The 21692-nt window shown below is 35.7% G+C and overlaps 1 protein-coding gene across 1 annotated transcript in view; it reads left to right on the top strand.

The window, feature by feature from the left end:
• The window catches only part of UTP20 (UTP20 small subunit processome component), an 81280-nt gene that overhangs the window by 16504 nt on the left and 43084 nt on the right, over positions 1-21692 (top strand). The window contains exons 10-22 of the mRNA XM_034403173.3: positions 679-813; positions 1922-1999; positions 4940-5118; positions 6489-6644; positions 7258-7346; positions 8559-8664; positions 10632-10782; positions 11618-11680; positions 14275-14415; positions 15318-15394; positions 17010-17089; positions 17555-17798; positions 18447-18662. Of these exons, the coding sequence (XP_034259064.1) occupies positions 679-813; positions 1922-1999; positions 4940-5118; positions 6489-6644; positions 7258-7346; positions 8559-8664; positions 10632-10782; positions 11618-11680; positions 14275-14415; positions 15318-15394; positions 17010-17089; positions 17555-17798; positions 18447-18662 (1715 nt within the window). The remainder of the gene's footprint in view (positions 1-678; positions 814-1921; positions 2000-4939; positions 5119-6488; positions 6645-7257; positions 7347-8558; positions 8665-10631; positions 10783-11617; positions 11681-14274; positions 14416-15317; positions 15395-17009; positions 17090-17554; positions 17799-18446; positions 18663-21692) is intronic.

Genomic DNA, 21692 nt, shown 5'->3' with positions numbered 1-21692 from the left:
TCTCTCTGCCGGAATGTGTAATTCTTTTTTCTTATGCCTCACTGACTCTCTTACTATACTGTTGTGCAATATTGGCAATATTGCTTCAGAAGGAAGAAGCAGCTGAGAGGAACATGACAATAGAGAGATTGAGAGATAGGCACAGCTCACAGTGTGATAGAATAAAACACTGAATAAGGTGTCAGATAAGACAACATTTTTAGATGAACAAATAACAAAAATGGCTTCAGAAAGAAATGTTAAAAGACCCACATTTTGGAAAGAAAGCAAAGAAACATTTTAATTCTCACTAAAATTAGTCACCATATATACTAGAATGAATTGCCATTAGAACAAAAGATTTCATTGAAAGAAATGTAGGCAATGTGCCAAACTCACATAATGTGTTTCTAAATCTTAAATGCAATTAGATTATCTTTTTAAATGTGTCATTCTTTTTTAGTCTCCATATTCAGCCCACCTGCTGAAAACTTTCTGAGAAAAAGTGTTTTATAGACACCTTTTGGTATAAAGGAATATTAACAGTATTTTGTTTACATTTTCACATTGTGAGGATTCTTTCTGTGTACTGTTGTATATGTGAAATAATGAGAGAAACAATAATATTAATTGAAGCATATTGTTATTTTGCCTGAATGTCTTAGAATTTTGAAAATCATTATTTGTTTTCTATTCCAGACTTTAACAAAAATAATAGATACATCTGATCTCACAGTGCCTTGTTGTGATTCCCTGCTTAAAGTTATTTCTGTTTTGCTTCTTCATGAGAATATCTTATTGTCTGATTCTGTGGTGAAAGAAATTGTTGAAAAGGTAATAAGGTACTAAGTTAAAATTAATATGTAAACTTCGGTAAAAGATCTAATGAACATATGCCCATAGTACTGTAATGTTTGCTTTGCATTTTTCTGGAATAGATCTAAATATTTCTGATAATAAATGACAAGTCTAATTTATCCTCAGCAACGGAAATGACCTATATGTGTATTGACTGGAGGGAAATGCATGATATGTGTTATTTAAGGAATTTGAGTTTTATGGTACCTTAAGGATTAAGAAATTTATTATAATTGTTCATGGATCATAATCTATTTCATCAAATGTAAAGTGTATCACCCACAAAAGGAAAGTTACTATATATATCAACCATTTGTTAACCATAACTAACTTTCACTGAAAAAACTGCCCTTATATATATGGAAAAGAATAAATGGGTACAAAACTGAAATGTCAATGATAAAAAACTCATTGGAAAATGGAACAAGAGGACAGTAACAATTCTACTTTTTGGTCTACGAATTTTTCCTGCACAACATTTTTTTGCATATTTATGGGAGGTTACATTTTAAATAAAAGACCACAGTCAATATAGCAGAAATGAAATGCATAAAAGCATTTCAACAACAGCAAAATATTGTGCCATTTCAAGGTGCAGTGGAGGAAATATCAGATTAAATAAAATGCTAGATTTTATAGCAATAGGAAGATTTTTGCCAAGGGGCTGGCCAAATATTAAATCTGCAGTTCATGGCTTAAGAGAATTATTCCTCTAAATGTTTTTATTTTTTAATTTAAATTTTAAATTTGTAAATGTTTTACATTTACTTAGCTAAATGTTTTAGTTTTCTTTTAGTTGGGCTTCTCGAAACAGTGCCTGAATATGTAAGGGAGGGCAAGAGCTGAAGACAGAGCACAGTTTTTGCATATTGACATGTCAGATTCGTTTCAGCCATTTTTTAGCATGATCTGTGATGATGCTTGTATATATGAATACAGTTAATACTGAAAAGATGCCCCTCGTCAATCAGTGTTAACTTTTGTGACATAATTATCTTTGGGCAAACTTTGCAGAATCAGTTTGAGAGTCCTTTGGAAAAGTCATATTGAATCTGGACCGGTCCTTTGTTTTTCTTTTTAATAGGTTTTCAGAGGCGGATTTGAATGGTATTCTGTTTTGAATTTTTCTAAAGCGATGTTTCTGATGAAACAATTTGAAAAGGTAGGTAACCGTTTCAGCACCTTTTCACCTGTGGGGAAACAATACAAGCATCTCTGTATATTATTGAGTTTCAGTCCAAGCAGTCATCTCCAACAATGTCAAATGCAGAGAGTTCTAATTCAGCACAGGTTGCCCACCCATGTTTTAATTAATGCGGGGATTATGTGGAAAGAAGCTCAAGAAATGCCTATAGTGTTTATAGTCTGCAAAATCTAACTGCCATTGGCTAAGAGAATCCAGTGCCTAGGGCTGTATTTATTTGTTCTGAGATAGCTTTATATTTATTCTATTCTTTGTGTTTCAGTTAATAATAAAAATAAAATAATTGGTTTATGCCAGATCCAGAATCTCAGAAGAATATCCTGGATACGAAACTTGCACAGCTCACAACTATCAAATTAATAGTTGCTAGATTCTTGAAAATCTTGTTTAAATATAATGCATGAACTTAATTAACATTAGCATGTTTTGTTTTATGCAGCGTATGTAAACATTCACAGAAGTGAGTAATAAGAGCACTTCAGGTTTATGCACTCCATTATTCCAGTAAGCCCTGGGCTGTTGAAAAAGTAATGCCACGGTTATCTCACATTGCAGATAGGATGAGGCTGAGGGATTCAAGTAGCCCTTGTCTTACGACTACAATAGAGCCCAAAATTTCTGTTGCTAAGCAAGACAGTTAAAGGAACGGTGCGCCATTTTACAATATCTTTTTCATAGTTGTTAAGCGAATCCTTGCAGTTGTTAAGTGAATCATGAGTTTATTAAGTGAAACTGGCTTCCCCCATTGCCTTTGCTTATTGGAAGCCAGCTGGGAAGGTTACAAATGGTGATTACATGAGGCCGGGACAGTGCAACTGTCATAAATATATGACAGTTGGCAAGTACCCAAATTTTAATCATGTGGCCCTTGGGATGCTGCAACAGTTGTAAGTGTGAAAACTGGTTATAAGTTGTTTTTTTCAGTGCCATCGTAACTTTGAACCATCACTGAGCGAATGGTTGTAAGTCAAGGACTACCTGTAGTGCTTACCATGACACCTTGTGGAGCATGTAGCTCAGTGGGAGATGAATTGCAGAATTCCCATGCCCAGTTTATATATTTAGCTGCTCTTAGAGTGAACTCAATTTTTTAAATATTCAATAGCCTGAATAATAACTGCCAACCTAGCAGTTCGAAGGCACATAAAAAATGCAAATAGAAAAATAGGGACCACCTTTGGTAGGAAGGTAACAGTGTTCTGTGCGCCTTTGGCGTTTAGTCATGCCAGCCACATGACCTCGGAGACATCTTTGGACGCTCTGGTTCTTTGGCTTTGAAACGGAGATGAGCACCACCCCCTAGAGTCGAGAACGACTAGCACATATGTGCGAGGGGAACCTTTACTTTTACCTTTACATCTTAGGAAGTTTAGTAAATTTTCTCAGATCTACAATTTAAGCCTTGCGTCTGTCTCTTTAGAGGAGAGAACATCATTTCATAGGGTACAAAAGTTTAGATGGACATTTATCGTGAAACAGTACATCACGGAAACAGCAGTATAAAGTGTTATGAAGGGGGAGAGTGGGAGGAGGAGTATGAAATATGCAACCCATGCAGATTTGCAATTAGGTTAAGAATGCTAGAGATGGATATAGAAGTTATAAATGTATCCCTAAGAGACAGACTAATTTAATTTTGTTTTTACATTGAAATGTAGAATTGCTTTTAATAGCTAAGGTAGTTCATTTAACTATTTTTAATCAAATAGTTTCCTCTGAGTCACGTTTGATTCCTGGAAACTTTGCTGATATGTTTCTTGACAACAGAATAATTTACCATCAGAGCTTTCCTGGTTTTTTGTTTAAATTGTTCAGTCTGTTTTGTAGCCTTTGAATTTCTTATTAGCTTCTCCCTATATTTGCATTTAGAAACCAGTAGGGTATGGCTAAGTAATGCCACTTCCCTGAATTCGCTTTTAAGACCCTGAAAGATTTGATTGAAGAAGATGACAAATGCAGCTGCCTGATTAGGGTTGCTAGGAAACAGCCGGTGTAAACTTTTAATGTAAATAAATAAATGATAGAAAATAGGGAAGAAAGCACACGTTAGATGCCCACATATTGCATCCTTCACATAAGGCATGATGGGCAACCTGTAGCCTTCCAGGTATGTTTTTGCCACTCCCAGATTCCCTGTAAAATGCATTACTAATATAGCAGCACAACAGCCATTTATGACTGTGATTTTTTCCCCCTTCACTCTCTGACAGCTAAAATGGTGGGGGGGAAATTGTTTTGAAGCCATTGGAAGAGCATATCTGTTTTCTATACATCTCCCCAAATCCACCCCTAAGGGTTCTTGAAGATTTAAAATAATGGCACACACATGGGCATTTCCATAGACAGTATAAACCCCAGATTAAAAAAAAAATGCTGCCCCTGGTTTAGAGGATTATAGCATACCCTTTGTAAGCCGCTTGAATTAAATAAGACTAAATTCTATGTTTATATGGAAAATTGGCTTCCTGATTCTGATGTATCTATGTCCTAGCTTGAAAAATCTTGTACAGGTAGTCCTTGACTTGACTTTGGACTACAGTTGAGGCCAAACTTTATGTTGTTAAGTGAGATATTGGTTAAGCCCCATTTTACGGCATTTCTTGTCACGCTTGTTAAGCAAATCACTGCAATTGTTAACTTAGTAACAGTTGTTAAAAGAATCTGGCTTCCCCATTGACTTTGCTTGTCAGAAGGTCACAAAAGGTGATCACGTGACCCCTGGACATTGCAACTATCATAAATATAAGTCAGTTGCCAAGTATCTACATTTTTATCATATGACAATGGGGATGCTGCAATGGTCATAAGTCACTTTTTTCAGTGCCGTTGTAACTTCGAACGGTCACTAAATGAACTGTTGTAAGTCGAGGACTACCTGTACTGTCTTGTCCTTTTCAGCAATTTCTTCCCAGCCTCCTTGAATACATTGAGCACTGCATCTACAGCGATGATGCTGTGGTCCAGCAAGTAGCCTTAGCAGTTCTCTCTAGACTTATCCTAAAGAAAGCAGAACCTCCCTCTGTTGGATCAATGGCATATGAGAAGTATCCTCTTGTTTTTGCAGAATCAGCTAAAGGGTATGTATGTCTTAACCTTATCTGGAATTATACAAATGATGTTCCTCAGAACTTGTTAAGTAAACTTAGATAGTCAAGCAAATGATCTGTTTTAACACCCAGATAAAGATTCTTTAACTCCCATTTTGGTTTAGTTGTTTTGCAATTACTACATTTAAAACAGGAGGGACTTTAATTGAATCATCGTCTTGCTGCAGTTCTATCAGTACTAAAATTCATTGATTTCTATTAACCCAATTTGAAGTGGAAGACCTCTGTTGCCAGGGCTATTCTAAGCCAGTGATAAAGAGTTAATCTGGCCCTTTAAGTATTTAAACACTATTGATTGTGTCAATGCATTCATCTTTAGTGTTGGGTCAATGTCATAATTTCATATTTTAAAATGCCTTATTTAGCAACCACATTTGCGACAGGCACCAGTTGGGATCAATTGAGGTGATTGCAAGTGAAACCACAATTGGATTTACTGTTTTACTTCAGTTTTCCTTTGCTTCACAGATTTCCAAAGGTTGTAAATGCAAGGAGTGGTCATAAAGTTGCTTTTTTTTTAATCGTAACTGTGAATGGTTGTTAAACAAGGCAGTTGCTAACTAGGACCAACTTTTATGAGTAATTAATTCATTTATAATATTTCTCAGGTTGTGTTGCTGCTTTCTAGTTCAGATATTACCCTTTAAGAATCAAGAGTGCAAGTTCATGTCTGATTCAACTCCATAATGAAAGGAGAACTATGCAAATTAACTTTCTGTTGAAACCCAAAGCAGTTGTTGGTTTTTAGATTTCCTTAAATCCTGCCTTTATTATTTTGTACAAATAACTCAAGGCAGCAAACATACCTAACACTCCTTCCTCCTTCCATTTTTCCCACAACAAAAACTCTTGAGGTAAATTGAGTTGAGAAGAGTGATTGACCCAAAGTCACCTAACCAGCTTTCATCCCAGTAGCGAAATTAAAACAATTTCCTGGTTTCTAGCCTGGTGCTTTAACCACTAGACTAAACTGGTCTGGTCATACCCAATAAGCATATTGGCTTGGTTCATTTTTAACTATTACTTAGTATGAGTTTGTATATCACAGTAAATAAAAAAAACAAATAGTGATCTATGAACCAGATCAAAATTTTTATAATAAAGAAAAATAACAAAAATTAAAAGTTCCCAAAGTGTAGGAACCTAATCTGTTCTTTTGTGTTAATAGTATGTATGTATGTATGTATGTATGTATGTATGTATGTATGTGAGAGATCTTTGTTGGGCAAGTGGCTAGTGCATAGGTGGAAAGCATAATCTCTAAAATCTGATAACTTTGAAATAACATAGTGCAAACAATTTCATGTAACTGCTATAGTATCCATTCAATTTTATTTTAGGCTGAGTAGAAGATATTTGAGAAGTAAGAAGATGGGAGAAAAAGAAGAGAAGACTGTGCTTGATCATATTCTGTCTTGCATCAGATTCTCCACAAGCAGAAACACAGCTGATATTTCACAATCCTGGGCAGCCCTTGTAGTTCTTCCACATATAAGGCAACTATAAATCAGCTTGGCTTATTTTTTACTTCTTTCCACATACTGGAGTACATGTATTATAATTGACGTGTAGATCTCGGGACGTATTCTTCTGCTTTCTAGAACAACATCAACCAGAACTAGGAAGTTAGAAATAGTAAAATTACCCCAAATACTTTGCTGGTTAAATGACTATTTAGAAATCCAACAGTTGCAGTATTGTCAATGATACCTGAGCACATTTCCTGGATTTATTATTGATCCCTTGTTTCCTCTATTATTACTCAGAAGCTGTTTGCAGTCATGCTAACAATCGTATTAACAAATTAGCAACTTTAATAGAAAATAGAGACTTGGATTTCTTTCTTTTTTTCAAATGTGTTATTTCCAAAGACCCACTAATTTTGCAAGATAGACATCTTAATTTGGAGTTGCATGTAAAGAGAACCAGATACATCTGACATTACAAATTCTCCCTCTTCTAATTTTCTCTAATTTTCTCTCCTTAATTAGAATTCACTACTTCTATTTTTTTTTTCATGATTTGAGATACATTGGAGAATAAAATAAAACCACAGTTCTTAGCCTTCAGTAAAATTGTAACTTATGATTGCATTTATATGTTTGACAGGCCACTTGTGAAAGAAAAAATTACACCAGTGTTTACAAGGTTCTCTGAGAGTCTCTTTGCTGGCCTTGACAAAGGAGATTTCTGCAAAGGTTAGCTCTTTAGATTTACCTGTTCTTTCTTTGTAAATGTCAAGTAAAAATAAATATGATCTATACTCTTTCCGCTCCCTCCCCCTCCTTTGTAGAAATGTGGTTAATTTTGACTGCTGCTGGATTGACACTCCCTTATTTGTCCAGATTTTTAAAAGACTTCGCCTTTCCAGCATGATCCCTGGAGGTAACAGCGGTTGCCAACATGTTTCTTGGCACCATCCCGTTCCCTCCCATACTGTATTTAATTTTTCTATTTTTTAATTTTTTTAAAAAATGAATGGGTAGCCAGCTTGCTCAAGGGTAATCATTAACCTCAAGTACAGCCTGCATTTCCAACTGTGCATTTTGGTCCTGCATGAATCCCAGAATCGTTCTTAGAAAAACATTTGGGGGCTGCAGCCCAATGCTTTAATTTGCCTTCTAATAGATGGATAATTTGTGATCAGCCTCACCATGATGACAGTCATTTTTGAAGTACTGATAAAAATGCTCTCAAAATTCCAAATGTGCCTCTTGGCTATAAAAAGTTTGGCAATTCTATTTTAAAACATTTTTATTTGCTTGATTGGCCTAATCTGCTGTTTTAATGCTTTAATGCTTTGCTTTTAATACAGCATTAATCAATTGAGATAAATAAATAACAACACAGGGACAAGATTATATGAGAAAAAGCTTTGTTCTTATAGCGACTTATTTCTGTTGTGCGGTACTCTGATACTTATGATGATGATGATGGGAACTTCTGATACAGATTGCATTATTACACTAAGGTTGTTTAAGTGCATTATTGTTTTGTGGAAGATACATACTAGAAAGATACATCTACATTACTGATGTGCAGATGTTTGCATGAAATATATTGAAAGAGAAAGAAATCTTTCCTAATCTGGTACTTATTCTCTGTATATGATAGGCTTCAGCTTTTTTTATTCAAACCAGTATCCAGATCTTTGATAATCATACTTACTTGGTGCATATCTAAGCAATATGTTAGACTTTTGCTGTGCATTTAATTTACCTTATGAAATTTAGTTAATATTTTTTCATATTTATCCATCTTTTCTGTAAGTTTATATAAAATTATACATATTTTACAGGTGGTGTGCATGTTTTGTAAGAAGTTGAAATAATATTTTATTTTTATAACTTTTAAAGTATTTCTGAAATGGGCATATGGACTAAAACACAATTTGTTTTTCATTTTCTCAGGAAACTTGTTTGTGGCTTGTCAAGCTGTGAGCACGCTTCTTAGTTTAGTGGAATCCTTGGAAATTTTAGATATGTTACCAGTGGAACGTGTAAAGACTTTATTGATGTATGTATAATAGGAAAACATTTCCCTATGAAATGGCAACTCTAACTGAAGTTAGCCTATTTTATTCTATATTGTTACCCAAAACTAGGTTGAAGTTTCTGAGACAAGGAAATATATATATTGATTAGAAATGAAAGGTAATCCTTGGGATATGACAACAGTTGGGCGGGGATTGTTGCTGCTACATGATGAAGTCATAAAGCACTATGTCATGTGGCTGCATTGCTTAATGATTGCAATCCCGGACAGTCCCAGTTGCTGCTATAACCCCAAGATGTGTGAGTGATTAAGTGGGAAGAGGTGGAAGTCCAAGGTAATGGGCACCGGGATGCTACATGGGGTTGAAGAGGCCAGGGAAGAGCATAGGAGGGCCTGTGCAGGGTGTATGTGAGTCATAGGAAGCTGGGGGAGAGCCTGTGAAGTTTTGCATGAGTCAGGGGATGGTGCAACCAAGAAAAAAAGTGGGAGGGAATTAGCAGAGTGACTTGTGGCCTTTCTTGCTGGTTTTCCTATTCAGTTTTCTTGTGGGAAATTGGGAAGGTCGCAAATAGCAATCATGTGACCATGGCTTCCTGCAGCTGCCATTGCAATCATAATTGCAGCGATGCTTATGGAGATGCTGCATTGGCTGGATTTTTTTCAGAAGTCCTCTGACTTTGAATGGTCGCTGAAAAAATGGGTATAAGCCAAGGACTACTTGTACTGTGTTTAATATTTACATGTTTATTGCTGGACCTAGAGTTTAACATCTGTTGAAACTTCTTTTTTACATGGAATGTGTAAAAGACACAATTGGTGTTTATTCCATATTATACAGCAGAAATAGGACTTTTTCTTTCCCTGTAGAAATTTCCCAAGGTTAATAATCACAGACAGTTTTTCAGACTACTGGAAAAAAATACTTCATGGTAGAAATTCCAATTATTGTAAAGGGTCGTTGGAAATATAGCTGTGCTGGGAAAAATTGCATCTGTGTATTTAAGGATTTCAGTTCCCATAAGCTTAAAGTTTTAGGTAAAAATGATATGGAGCAAAATTCAGGAGGCTTATATCAAATCCTGTAATGGGATTCATACAGCTTGCTGCTGCATGAGCTTTATTTTAATTTTGTAATCAATTGTGCTTAGGTTTGATTGTCATTGCCATCATATCTGTCACTGATGTGCATGTTAGTGAGGGAGTAATCAACATCATTAGCAACAGATAAAACAATTGTTCTATAAGACATGGGTTCTTTATAGGTTATTGATAACCTGAGAACCAGTGTGGTAAAATGATATAAGACTAAGATGCAAATAATAAAGTGCAGTTTTACCCTGGCATAAATTTAATAGATGGCATTAAAGCAACCATGTTGTGCTGTCATTTAAATTTGCAATATGAGAGATAAAACATACCATAACTGTGTAAAGGTATTGTAAGGATTAAAATGAAGTAATGCAGGAGAAGAACTTAAATATTTGAAAGCAGACAGCAGAACTGCTGTATTTGCTTATTGCTAACAACTGGATTGAATTTATCCTCCATCTTCTTGGAGACTATCATACTAAACTGCTCTTTGAAGAACAAGATTCTGTGCTTAGAGGGTGCTAGAGCCAGCTTGACATCTCGTTTGGCCCCTTCCATTAAAACTGGCCAGTTAATGTCCATGTACCTTTACTTGTTTTCCTTTTTCCTCCCTATCCCCAGCTCTGTTGTTTTTAGTCACTAAGTCATGACCAACTCTTCACAATATTATGGATCATAACATGCCAGGCCACCCTGTCTTCCATTTTCTCCCACAGTTTGCCCAAATTCATGTTCACTGCACAAATGGCACTGTCTAGCCATCCTTTTTTCCATACCACTAAGAATGTAAGATGATTTTTATAGAAAGCCTGGGGTTGAGTTAAGACAATAACAAAGTACAATAAAGTAAAACTCATGTTTTTAAAATGTATCTTGATTTCTGTTTTCTTTTTCCTTAGGACATTTCCCTCAGAACCATCTGCCTTACTGTTGGCTGATCTCTATTTTACAAGATTAGCATTGTGTGGTTATCACGAACACTTGTCTAAAGAGACTCTGATGGAATTATTTTCTAAATTGCAATTCAATATTTCTTCCAGTGTACCTAAAGTAAGCTGATCCCCAACATATATATATATCTTTTCCACTCTTTCCTGCTTCACAAAGAGTCACTGCTGCTGAAGGTGCAGTAAAACTGCAATCAGCAGTCTGGTGGCATCTAATGTGTTCTCACCCTCATGTCAATTAGTGTTACATATATAATACTTTGTGTTGAATCCCTTCTGTCACTACCCAGATGAACAAGAATGGTCTTTGGCAATAACTCAAAAGAAATAAATCAGGATACAGAACAAACATTGGAGGATATTTAAATCTCTATAATCACATTCACGGATCTTAAGGATAGCTATTTGCAAGAAACTCAATTTGAGGGGTGAATAGAAGATGGGATGGTAGAACATGAATTCCTATTAAAATATGATTTCACCCATTTTACCTTAAACATAAATTATCAGCTTGATATTTTCTCCAAGAAGTCAGAATTTGTAATTGTACTACTTTTTTCCATGATAGTAATATATTGCAATTTTTTAAAAATACAGAAATGGATATTCATTTTTTTACTTCCTTATATTGTCTACATCTGATGTAACAGATTTTGATATAAATTAAATTATTAGTCTGAAAGGTGTGACCATAGATCACTTGTCGGCAAAAAAAACCCCTATTTAAGTATGATAGGTAACAGGGAAGAAATATATGTATTGTATTTGGAATACACTATTCCTATCCAAGTAATTTGGAGTTTAAAAAATTACTAACTTTAGTGAGATTGGCAAAAGCTCATGGAAGACGAAGCGAAAAATATTTGGAGACATAGGTTATCTATTGCTGGCTTATATATTATTAAATGAATTAATGAAGCATGATATCTTTGGAACAGGTGCGACTGCTAACCATACGGATTTTAAGTCGTTTTGATGACTTGCTTTCAACAGGAACTCAGGTAATGGTTCAAATAGTAATTTAGTGCAACAAATGGTACAGCATTCATGCGGAAAGAGGCTTCTCCAGTGTTCCTAAAACTGCTAAAATTGCAGTGATAGATAAACCATAGCATAGGTCTAGTAGTGTTCTCTAACTTATATTTCTGAATGTTGGTAGGCCATTATTTTTGGTGCATTTAGAACTTGCACTTGGTGAAGGTTTGATTCCTGCAAAATATTTTATAGATTAGTAGAATTTCTTTTTCTTTTTTTTTCATTTAAACCAGTGGTGAAATTCAGCTGGCTCTATCCGGATAGTGCAATCCGGTAGCGGTGGCGGCGGGAGACTCCGCCCACCCGTCCGGACGTCATCATGTTCTGTTTTTGACCCTCTGCACATGCGCAGAAGGCTTTGCGCATGTGTGGAGGAGGCATGCGCTCACATTTGCGAACCGGTAGCGAAGGCAAGTGAATACCACCCTTGATTTAAACCAATAATGAATTGCTAGGAAGAGCTCTGGTTTAAGTTTAGGGTGATGCAGAGATGGGCTGCTACCGGTATGCACTGGTTTGGGAGAAGTTAATTTCCTGAGCAGTTCGGAGAACTGGTTGTTGGAAGAAATCTTTTCCCACTTTACAGGGCTAATCCTGCAAGGGAGGCAGGAAGGAAACATTCTGGTATGCCTGTATTTCTAGCCTAATCCTTATCTTAATTGCCGTGCTGCTTTAAGTGTTTTCAGAAACTGCCTCTGGGTTAAGCTTGTTACATTGTAAACCTTATGCCCAGACTTTCTGTCTGTAGACTGAGCTTGTCCGGAGTGCTCCCCCTCCCCCCGAGTTTTTTGTGGTACTTTTATTCCTGGGGCTTGACTTTCTTAAAGATTGTTAAAGGGTTGTTTTAAGCTTTTTGGAGTATACTTCCAACACAGCTGGAACAGCTATTTACAGAAGGATTGGCATAGCCATAGAAGAAATGGCTGACAGGCTTGGCATTCTGTCCGATTTTTTTACTGCCTTTCTGGGGGCATGTGATCTTTCCTTAAATCTGGATGATTACCTAAGGTTATCTTGTGGGGTGAGTGAGACCAGCTGGTATCTTTAAGTGGTGCAAATGGATCTAATGATTGCTTCTCCTGGGTGGGAAACTATGCTTTGTCAGTTCTCTGAGCACAGGAGTCTCTTGTCTATGGGGATTCTTCAGTCATCCATGTCATGGTTGTCCCAAAGGTGCTTTTTTCAAGAGGCAACTGGACTTTCTTAGTTTCCAGAAAGTCCAGTTGCCTCTTGAAAAAGCACTTTTGGGACAGGAGTCTCTGGCATTGCTTCGGAGTGGGCAAGGCACATGATTGCTCACTGATAATAAGTGGATTGTTTTAGTTTTCTCTCATGATAATATAGCATAGTAACATGGCACCGATTGTAGAAAGTTAGCACCCATCCCTCTCTTAGAAGAATGAAATATTTTGAGAAATACCCTGTTTCCCCCAAAATAAGACATCCCCTGATAATAAGCCCAATTGGCTTAAGCTTTAAGCATGGCAGTAAGGCCAAGCACTTATTTCAGGGTTCAAAAAAATATAAGACAGGGTCTTATTTTCGGGGAAACACAGTATTAAAAAGGAAGAATATATTTCCCTGAATGAGAAATGGAGAAACATGTTTTCTTAGAGAGAGAAAGCAGCCCCCACCTTCCTTAATAGCCCACAGAAGATGTCAGCACTTAAGAGATAGATAGCTATATTCATAGGCAAAAATTCCCTGCAGCAAGGTCTGAACAAAGGCAGAATGGGATTAGCCTTCACTCAAGATGTTAATTTGTTAATATGTCTCTTTAGCTCAGCATTTTGTAGCCCAAATATGCCCACCCACTTTCTGGAGAGCTTAAATGACCTCTCTGCTAAAGGGTTTCACTTTATGAGCAAGAGTAACTTGGCTGCTGATTGTTATCCTTGTATTTTAACTATTTTAATTTCTCTATGTGCTCTGGCAACCTGCCTGATTTGTAACTCCAGGTTGCAGGTATTGCTGACAAAAAGGAAGGTATTCAGACAGAATGGTTTAGGTTTCCATGATGGCTGTGACTCATTGATCTTCAGTGTGTGTTCCCCCATTTCTCATCTAATGACTAGTATTTAGGGCACCTTTCTTGAAGCAAAGAAGCTTTTTGTATTTTTGTACAGGTAATCCTTGATTTACAACAGTTCATTTAGTGACCATTCAAAATTTCAATGGCACTGAAAAAAGTGACTTATGACCATTTTTCACACTTACAACCGTTGCAGAATCCCTAAAGTCATGAGAGGGCAGGCGAGGTGAAACGTCCCTCGACATAAGTGACATTGAGTTGGCCACGCCCACCCAGCCAGTCATTAGGGCAGAGAACCGGTTGTTAAAAAATTTGCAGCCCACCAGTGAGGTGATGGGGTTTTTTTGATGTTATATTTGATGTTATTCATATTCATGCACTAAATTTCTTTTCACCGAATGTTTTTTGACATAGTGGATTATCAGTTGATTTCTAGCAACGATTAGGAAACTTTCTGCTAAATAAGCTATGAATGCATTTGGTTTTGAAGAAACTTTCTCATGCATTTTTTTTTCTTTTTTTGCTAAGGATGTGGGGTTATTTGGTATGTTGCTTCAAGCTGAACTTGTGCCAGCAAATATCAATGATTATCGTGAGAAGCTGCTCTACCTGAGTAAGCTGAGACATGATTTGGTGTGCTCCATGATCCCCGAGGGAGCTTTGCAGGAGGTAAAAAAGTGTCCTTTGTGAAAAGTCTTAGCATAATTGCATTTTCCTACCAGCAGATCATGCAGTTTTTGTATATTATCATAATAGCTTTAATAAAGTGATGAGAAACAAAATCAATTCACACCAGTGGTGAAGATCCAGGATTTCCATGGTATATAGAAATCATAGCCATCTTTATTTTTATTTTCTGATCAAATAAATTTGTGCTTATGTGGAGGTATCAGCTAATGATTAATTTATGTTAGCAATTAGGTTTCAAATCAAGGGCAATTATTCTGTTGTTTTTAAAGCAAAAACATTTATCTTTATTTAATTATAGTAGCTTATCTTTCTGGTAAGTCTGAAATACTATTTTTATTTTCTTAACCAAATGACTGTCAAATTGTCAGATGTTTGCATACAATACTGCAATACTAGGCTGAAGAGGGATTCAGTGCATTTTCCCTTTTTAACACAGACCACATTTACATGGAGCACTTGGTGGTATTGTGGCTTCAGTTACTGTACTAGCTGGAAAGAAACATCCTTTGTGATGAGAGAAAGAGCCATTAATCACAGTCCATAACCACAGTATGTTACTGGTCAAGCGGTTTAGTATGAGCTGGCATGTCATCCAAAATTTGATTAAGAATTAACTTCTAAGAAAACAGCTGTTGATACAAGAATGACTACATGTGTACCTAATAAAAGAGGATATAATATATGTAGTCCAAGATTTCAGGAAAGTCCACTATTATGCTAATTCTTATTAGAATTTAAGGAAATTCACAAAATTAACGCATTGGATACTAATATACTGACGGTATTTAAGAAGAATATCTTTGTAGGCCAATGATCTTGTTAAATATGTAATAGTGGTGATTTTGAAAGAGGTCATCAAACATTTTAGCGTGTTATTCCAGGTGCCTCTTCGATATTTATTGGGAATGCTTTATATCAACTTTAGTCCACTGTGGGAACCTGTGATTGAGCTTATAAGGTAAGTCTTTGTTTTTTCAAGGAAAAGAGCAAATTGGGTATCGTGGTTAAGGATTCAGATTCAGCTCAGGCCTAAGCCATGGGAGCTCACTGGGTGATGTGGGATCAGTCCCTCTAAGCCCAACTTTTGTTGTGGGAATTGTTGTAGGAAAGAATGTAGTGCATGTCACTTTGAATTGAAAGAAAAGCAAATATAGTTCTAAAGTTACGTAGTTATAAATAAGGACAAAAATCAATTGTATCATAAACCTGTGAATTATGGAGAGTTAGTTTAATGTGCTAAAGAAGTAAATGTCTTATTTCTGGTGAGACTGTTGAATGTGCCGTTCTTTTGAAGGAGGGGATAATTAACATTGTTCAGCCTATGAGAAATATGACTTCTTAATTTTCAGCTTACTATTTTCTGGCATCTGGTAGAGTTTTTTTTAAATGTAATAGATGATTTATATACTATGAATCATATGATTCATATGATATGAATAGATAGTATATAATGCTTGAGTTAACTTAAAATCGTAGCTTTCACATTCATCATGAAGATACTATTGCAGAATTGCATTCCTCGTTACTTTGGTTTTTTTGCCGCATCTACACACTGCAGTTCTACCTGTTTTAAACAGTTCTAACAAAACAAAACAGTTCTAAACTGTTTTGTTTCATAAATGAATTTAGTCCTATAGAATTATGTTGGTTCCACCCATAGACATTAATTAGAATGTGACCTCAAAGTCTTTTGTTCATCTTGAGTCCGGGAGAAAATGAATGATGCCAAACATTTGTGGGAAGGAAATTTTCTTAATGAGCAGATGTTTGAGAAGTGAAGGAGTGCAGTTTCATGTTTGCAGCAGTGCAGTTTAAGGACTTCTTGCACAATCAAAGAGTAGAGAACCAAGTTCCTCATCCCTCTCTGTAATTGAGTTTCTGGGTGGAATGGCTGTCCTTTCTCGCTCACATATGACAAACATCGAGCAGGCTGAATCCAGAGAGCTTTTCCATGAGTGGAGATGAGGAAAGAGCTGAAATCCCAGTTGCACAAGATGTTGCATAAATCTTAAAATGAGTTCTTGATCTGTGTTTGTGCTGTGAGCAATAAGTACCATATCTCTCAGAAGTAGCTGGCCGAACTAAAACATTTGGCACTGAAATTTAAGCACATGCTGAAGAATGACCACAAATAAAAAGAAAAAAATCAGTTCACTGTGCAAAAGAAAACTGAACAAGCAGAAACTTTTCAAAGAGAAAAGAATTAAGAAATAATCCCAACATGGTGGCTTTTTTCCCTTCTCTTTGTGACTTAATGAAGCACCATTTCCTGAATATTTCAGTACCATCTTTCTCGTGTTCAACTACTTTGCAGTTTTGGAACAAATCAGATTATGGAATGATATGAGCAAGTTAGATATATTTATCAGATTTCTTATGCTTCTGTTTTTCAAAAATACAGCAAAATGATTTTGGACTGTGATACAATAGGAATAAAGCCCCATAAATTAAGGAAAGAACATTGCAAAATAGTTTATTTTCTGTGAAGAAAATAAGACATGCCTATGGTAGTTAATAGTTGATTTGTTCAGTTATCTTTTTTTTTTCAAAAATAAAATCCCTTTTTAAATTAGGTCCCATGCAGATGAAATGGAAAACAAACTATTCTGGAAAGTTTATTATGAACATTTGGAAAAAGCTGTATCCTATGCTGGTAAGACATTGTCATATAAAAGATTTAATAATGATGGAGACAAGGCTAAAGCTGCTTGTTAACTAATCGAATAGTGCCTGACTTCGTATTCTTCAGGAATTTTCTCCCCTACCCCCCCCCTCTCTCTCAGGTTCCAGTGGCAAAACAGGCATGCTTGCAGTGATCTGGAATTGTTACTTGCAATTTTATTTTTTATTTTTTCTCTCAAAGAACACAAAACAATTATTTTTTATTGATAGGAGGCCTCAATTTCTGGAAGTACCCAATTTTCTGGGCCTGCTGCAGAACCCCAGTGATTGAACAGTATTCACTAAAGTGGAACTCTTAAATGTTAAGTTTTTAAAAATTCTTTATTAACCTGGACTATAAATAGATTTTCTGTAAATTTGCAATAATAGGTTAGCTGGCATGACTAAAAAGATGTTTATTTTGGATTTAATGCTCATTTTGGTGATTTTTCCATAGAAAAAGAGCTACGTAATGAGCTAGAAGAAGAACCAAAAACTGTTACGGATGTTGGAAGTGAGGAAATCTATCAGCATCATGTCAGAGCTGTGTATGATGAGCAATTGAAATGTCAGACATGCTGTTACGAGAGAATGGATCATACAAACTTTAGGTTTCTCCTTTGGAAAGCAATGTCAAGATTTGCATACAGGGTAGAATCCAGGTCAAGAGAACTTTCTCCACTTCTACTAAGATTTATTAAGTAAGTGAGGATTTTTATGGAAGAAATGTTGTATATACATGTTTCACAGACACTGTTGGAAGTACTTGGTTACTCTTAAAAAAATATAAGCATATGATGGAATAATTCATATTATGACTTATCAACAAGGACGTCTGACTGTACTTGCTGCTTCCCCTGCTCCAAGCACTCATGACAAACAGACCATGGTGTGTAGTGGGCTGTGAGAATAACTTTTAGGAGCAGTAGCAAAAGCTGCAACCAAGACATTGATTAGGCAAATAAAATCTAAGTCCAAAGCAGAAATGCAGTTTTGAGAAAATGCCTCAGACCTGATCCTCCTCAGTTTTCATGTAGATAAAGGTGGGGGGCTGGCGGAGGTGCATTCAATTGTGTAAGATTCTGTTACTAACACTATAATAAAAGTAGTTTATTATAGCTTTGTTTCCTAGTTGGTCTTCCTTGAAGTACAATATCAATAGGAAAAGTAAAGAGTCTGCCTGACACTTGTGTGCATAACAGAGACATTAAAACAGAGGGAGAGGTAGGGCCACAGAGAGTAACAGTGACACAACAGGGCTATTATTTACTGAGGCACAAATAAGTTACTAGAATAAATTGAAAAAAGATAGACAGGAAGACCAACTCCTCTATTTTGTTTTATTACAGCAATGAGTATTATCCTGCTGATTCACAAATAGCCCCAGTGCAAGACCTTAGAAAGAAAAGCAGTTGTAGTGAGGATGTAAAAGATCTTCCAGAGAAAATGGATCTTCAAGACACAACTGAGGATGAGTCACATGACTTTGAAGAAGAGAAGCAAACTTCTGAAGGCCAAATGACTGAAGAGATGCCAAAAAAGAAAACAAGAAGGGCGGCAACAAAGTATGTTTGTCTTAACTGCAATGAAAATGATAAGGGTTTTCTTCAAAACTTGTAAGAAAATTTGCATTTAAATATAATTTAGCCTGTGGTTCTTGTTATTCAATTGTAACATGCCTTGCATAGTTTCTTAATTCTTTCTTTCTCTTTCTCCAGTCATTAGAATATGTAATAGAACATTTTAGTCATATGTTGATTAGGCTCACAATTCAGGTTCATGTTGATTTGTTAATCAAGCCCATGATTTACTGTAACATGGGATTCCAGTGATGAATCAGAGACAAAGTGAAAGGAGTTCACTTACTGACTATGTAAATTGCTTATGTTTGTGGATAACTCTTTAAAAACCTGGGTGTTCCACATGTGTATGATAAGTAGGAAGCAGCAGAATGGAATATGTTGCAATTAAATAATTCAAAATTTGGAAAGATGTATGCAAACATTGTATACTGTCCTCTTATTTATTTAGCTTAAATGCAGAATATATCAAAAGAAATTTGGACTAGAAGAAATATAGTTTGGATTGAAAAAGTGAGAACATTTAAGGAACAGTTTTGAAGGTGAAAAAGGCAACAAAAACAAGTTATTGTTCAATATTTAAAAAATTAAGATTATTTCAGCAGGCAAGACCAACCCCATGAAATTTCAGCAGAATTGAAATAGTGGTCAATTTTATCATTTTAAGCTTAAAAATTTACTGTAGTCAAGAAATCGTGAAACAGTCATGAAAAGTGCATGCACTTGCCCGCTGCTCGTGCAAGTGGGGATTCGTAGTCACGTCCGCTAATCACTTCCTTTTTTTTTTTGTAAAGTTTTTTTTTATTTTTTACACAAACACACACACAAACATACAATGTATTTTTGCTGAACAAAGTATTCAGCCGGTTAACAAATTTAAACAATTTTTAGTCCTTTCAACTAAAATTACAATTTCTATACCTCCTTTTTTGCCATAACATTTATTTTCATCTATTTTGTACCAATATTACCCTTCATTTTCATCTCTAATTTTGACCAAATTCCATTTTCCCTTCTATTCTATATTAAACTCCTTCCTATTATCAGCTAATTTTTATAGCCATCATCAAATTAATTAATTATGTGGTGTTACAGTTATTTAATTCTTATATTAATAATAAACTCACTTATTTTATAACATACATTTCCTTAACTAATACAATCCAACATTTTAATATAAATCAATTGATTATATAGATATATTTTTCATTTATATATGAACCAGAAGAAAAAAAACCTTTGTTGAATTTAAAAATATTCTTAACTATTATCCTCTAATTATATAGCTTTCCCCCTGTATTATTCCAAATCATCACTTAATCGTTGGTACACACACCACCGTAAACCATTAAAAACATTTCAATTATTATTCCAATTATTTTTCAATTCATTTTCACCATCATATGATTTAACATTATTTCTTACTACAATTCATATTTCAATTCTAGTCATATACATCATATTCCTCTTTCATTTCTTTCCTTTTTTCCCTTTTCCTTTTTATTTTTCCCCTTTTCTTTCCCCTTTTTTCCTTTTGTGCCTTAAAATCCTGATTTCTCCTGTTTTGCCCTATATTTCCCGTTGTTCCCCCTCTCTTTTCTCTTTTTTTTGTTTCACCACTGTTTATCCCACTATTTATCCCAGTATTATCATTTTGTATTTCAAAGTCCTGAACTCTTCTATTTTGCCCTATATTTCCTGTTATTTTCCACCCTTTTTCTCTCTTTTTTATCTTTTCACTGTAAATCCCAGTGTAATCATTTAAGTTCTTTATATTCTTTCTGTTCCATCCTCCCTTCCTTATTTGTCTCTTTCCATCCTCTTTATTTTTTTCATTGTTAATCCCAATGTAATCTCTAAAAACCTCCTTATTATTATTACTATCTACATGTTCAGTTACTTCTTCATATTTAATCACATTGTCTTTATCTTCTTTATTTTCAGCCTCTATGTCTTGCTTCTCCATCTTCATTTTCTTGTCCGCTTGCGTATGCTCCATCTCAGCTTTTGTGCTCTCAGATTTTAATCCTCCGTGTAACATTGTAGTTATTTCTCTTATTTCCATTTTCCATGACAAGTACATCGATTTAATCATTTCTCTAATTTCCTGCGCCATTTTATTCTTTTTGAGTTAATATTATTTCGATTTTAAAAGTTCCATTGTATTCCTTTCCCCCCTCCCCCGCCCAAAGTCAAGCCACTTGCAGACAAAGTTCTCACGGCTGTTATCTGTAAAGTTCATAATTTTCCAAAACAAGTGGACAGTGGGTGGGGAGAGGGGATGGTTCTGCACAAGTGCATGCACTTGCCCGCTGCTCGTGGAAGTGGGGATTCGTACTCACGTCTGCTAATCACTTCCGTGATCTAGATCTGAATGGCTCAAGGCCCCGGGGGTTTGGGACCCCTGTTGTAGATGACCCCCGTTTTTTCTTTTGGGGCTGCTAGGTTTTTTTGTTTTTTTGTTTACTTTAAGTTGACTTGTGTACTACGTGAATTCCATGTGATTGTGATAATCTGTTGGTGGTTTCTGAGATGTTCTTGATGTATGGCAACATTACTCTTTTAAGGGCTTGATTTGGTTGTGCTGTATTGGGTTGAGTGTAGGCACTTTTTGATAAAGTTGTGTGGATATCCATTTTGTTGGAATATGTTGCATAGATGCTCTGTTTCCTTTTTCTGCTGTTCAAGGTTACTGCAGTGAGTTTGTGCTTGTCTAAACAAAGTTCCAAAACACAGTTTCTCTTGTGGGAGGTTAGCTTGCTGCTTTGGTAGTGAAGCACTTGTTGTGGGTGGTTGTTCTATACACTTGTGTTTCCAGTTTGCCATTATAATCTCTGCTGATCAGAATGTCCAGGAAGGGGAGTGACTTGTTTTCTTCTTCTCTGGTAAACTAGATTCCTTTATAGATGTTGTTGAGGTTCTATGGATATTCTTTAATTGGCCCCTTTTTATTATGGTGAAGGTGTCTACATATCTGAAGCATATTTGGGTTGTATTTGTGGAAGTGCTGTAGCT

This window comes from Pantherophis guttatus, chromosome 7, assembly GCF_059756535.1.
Source record: "Pantherophis guttatus breed Tessera chromosome 7, ASM5975653v1, whole genome shotgun sequence".
NCBI classification, from domain to species: Eukaryota; Metazoa; Chordata; class Lepidosauria; order Squamata; family Colubridae; genus Pantherophis; species Pantherophis guttatus.
This window is presented reverse-complemented; position numbering and strand designations above follow the sequence as displayed.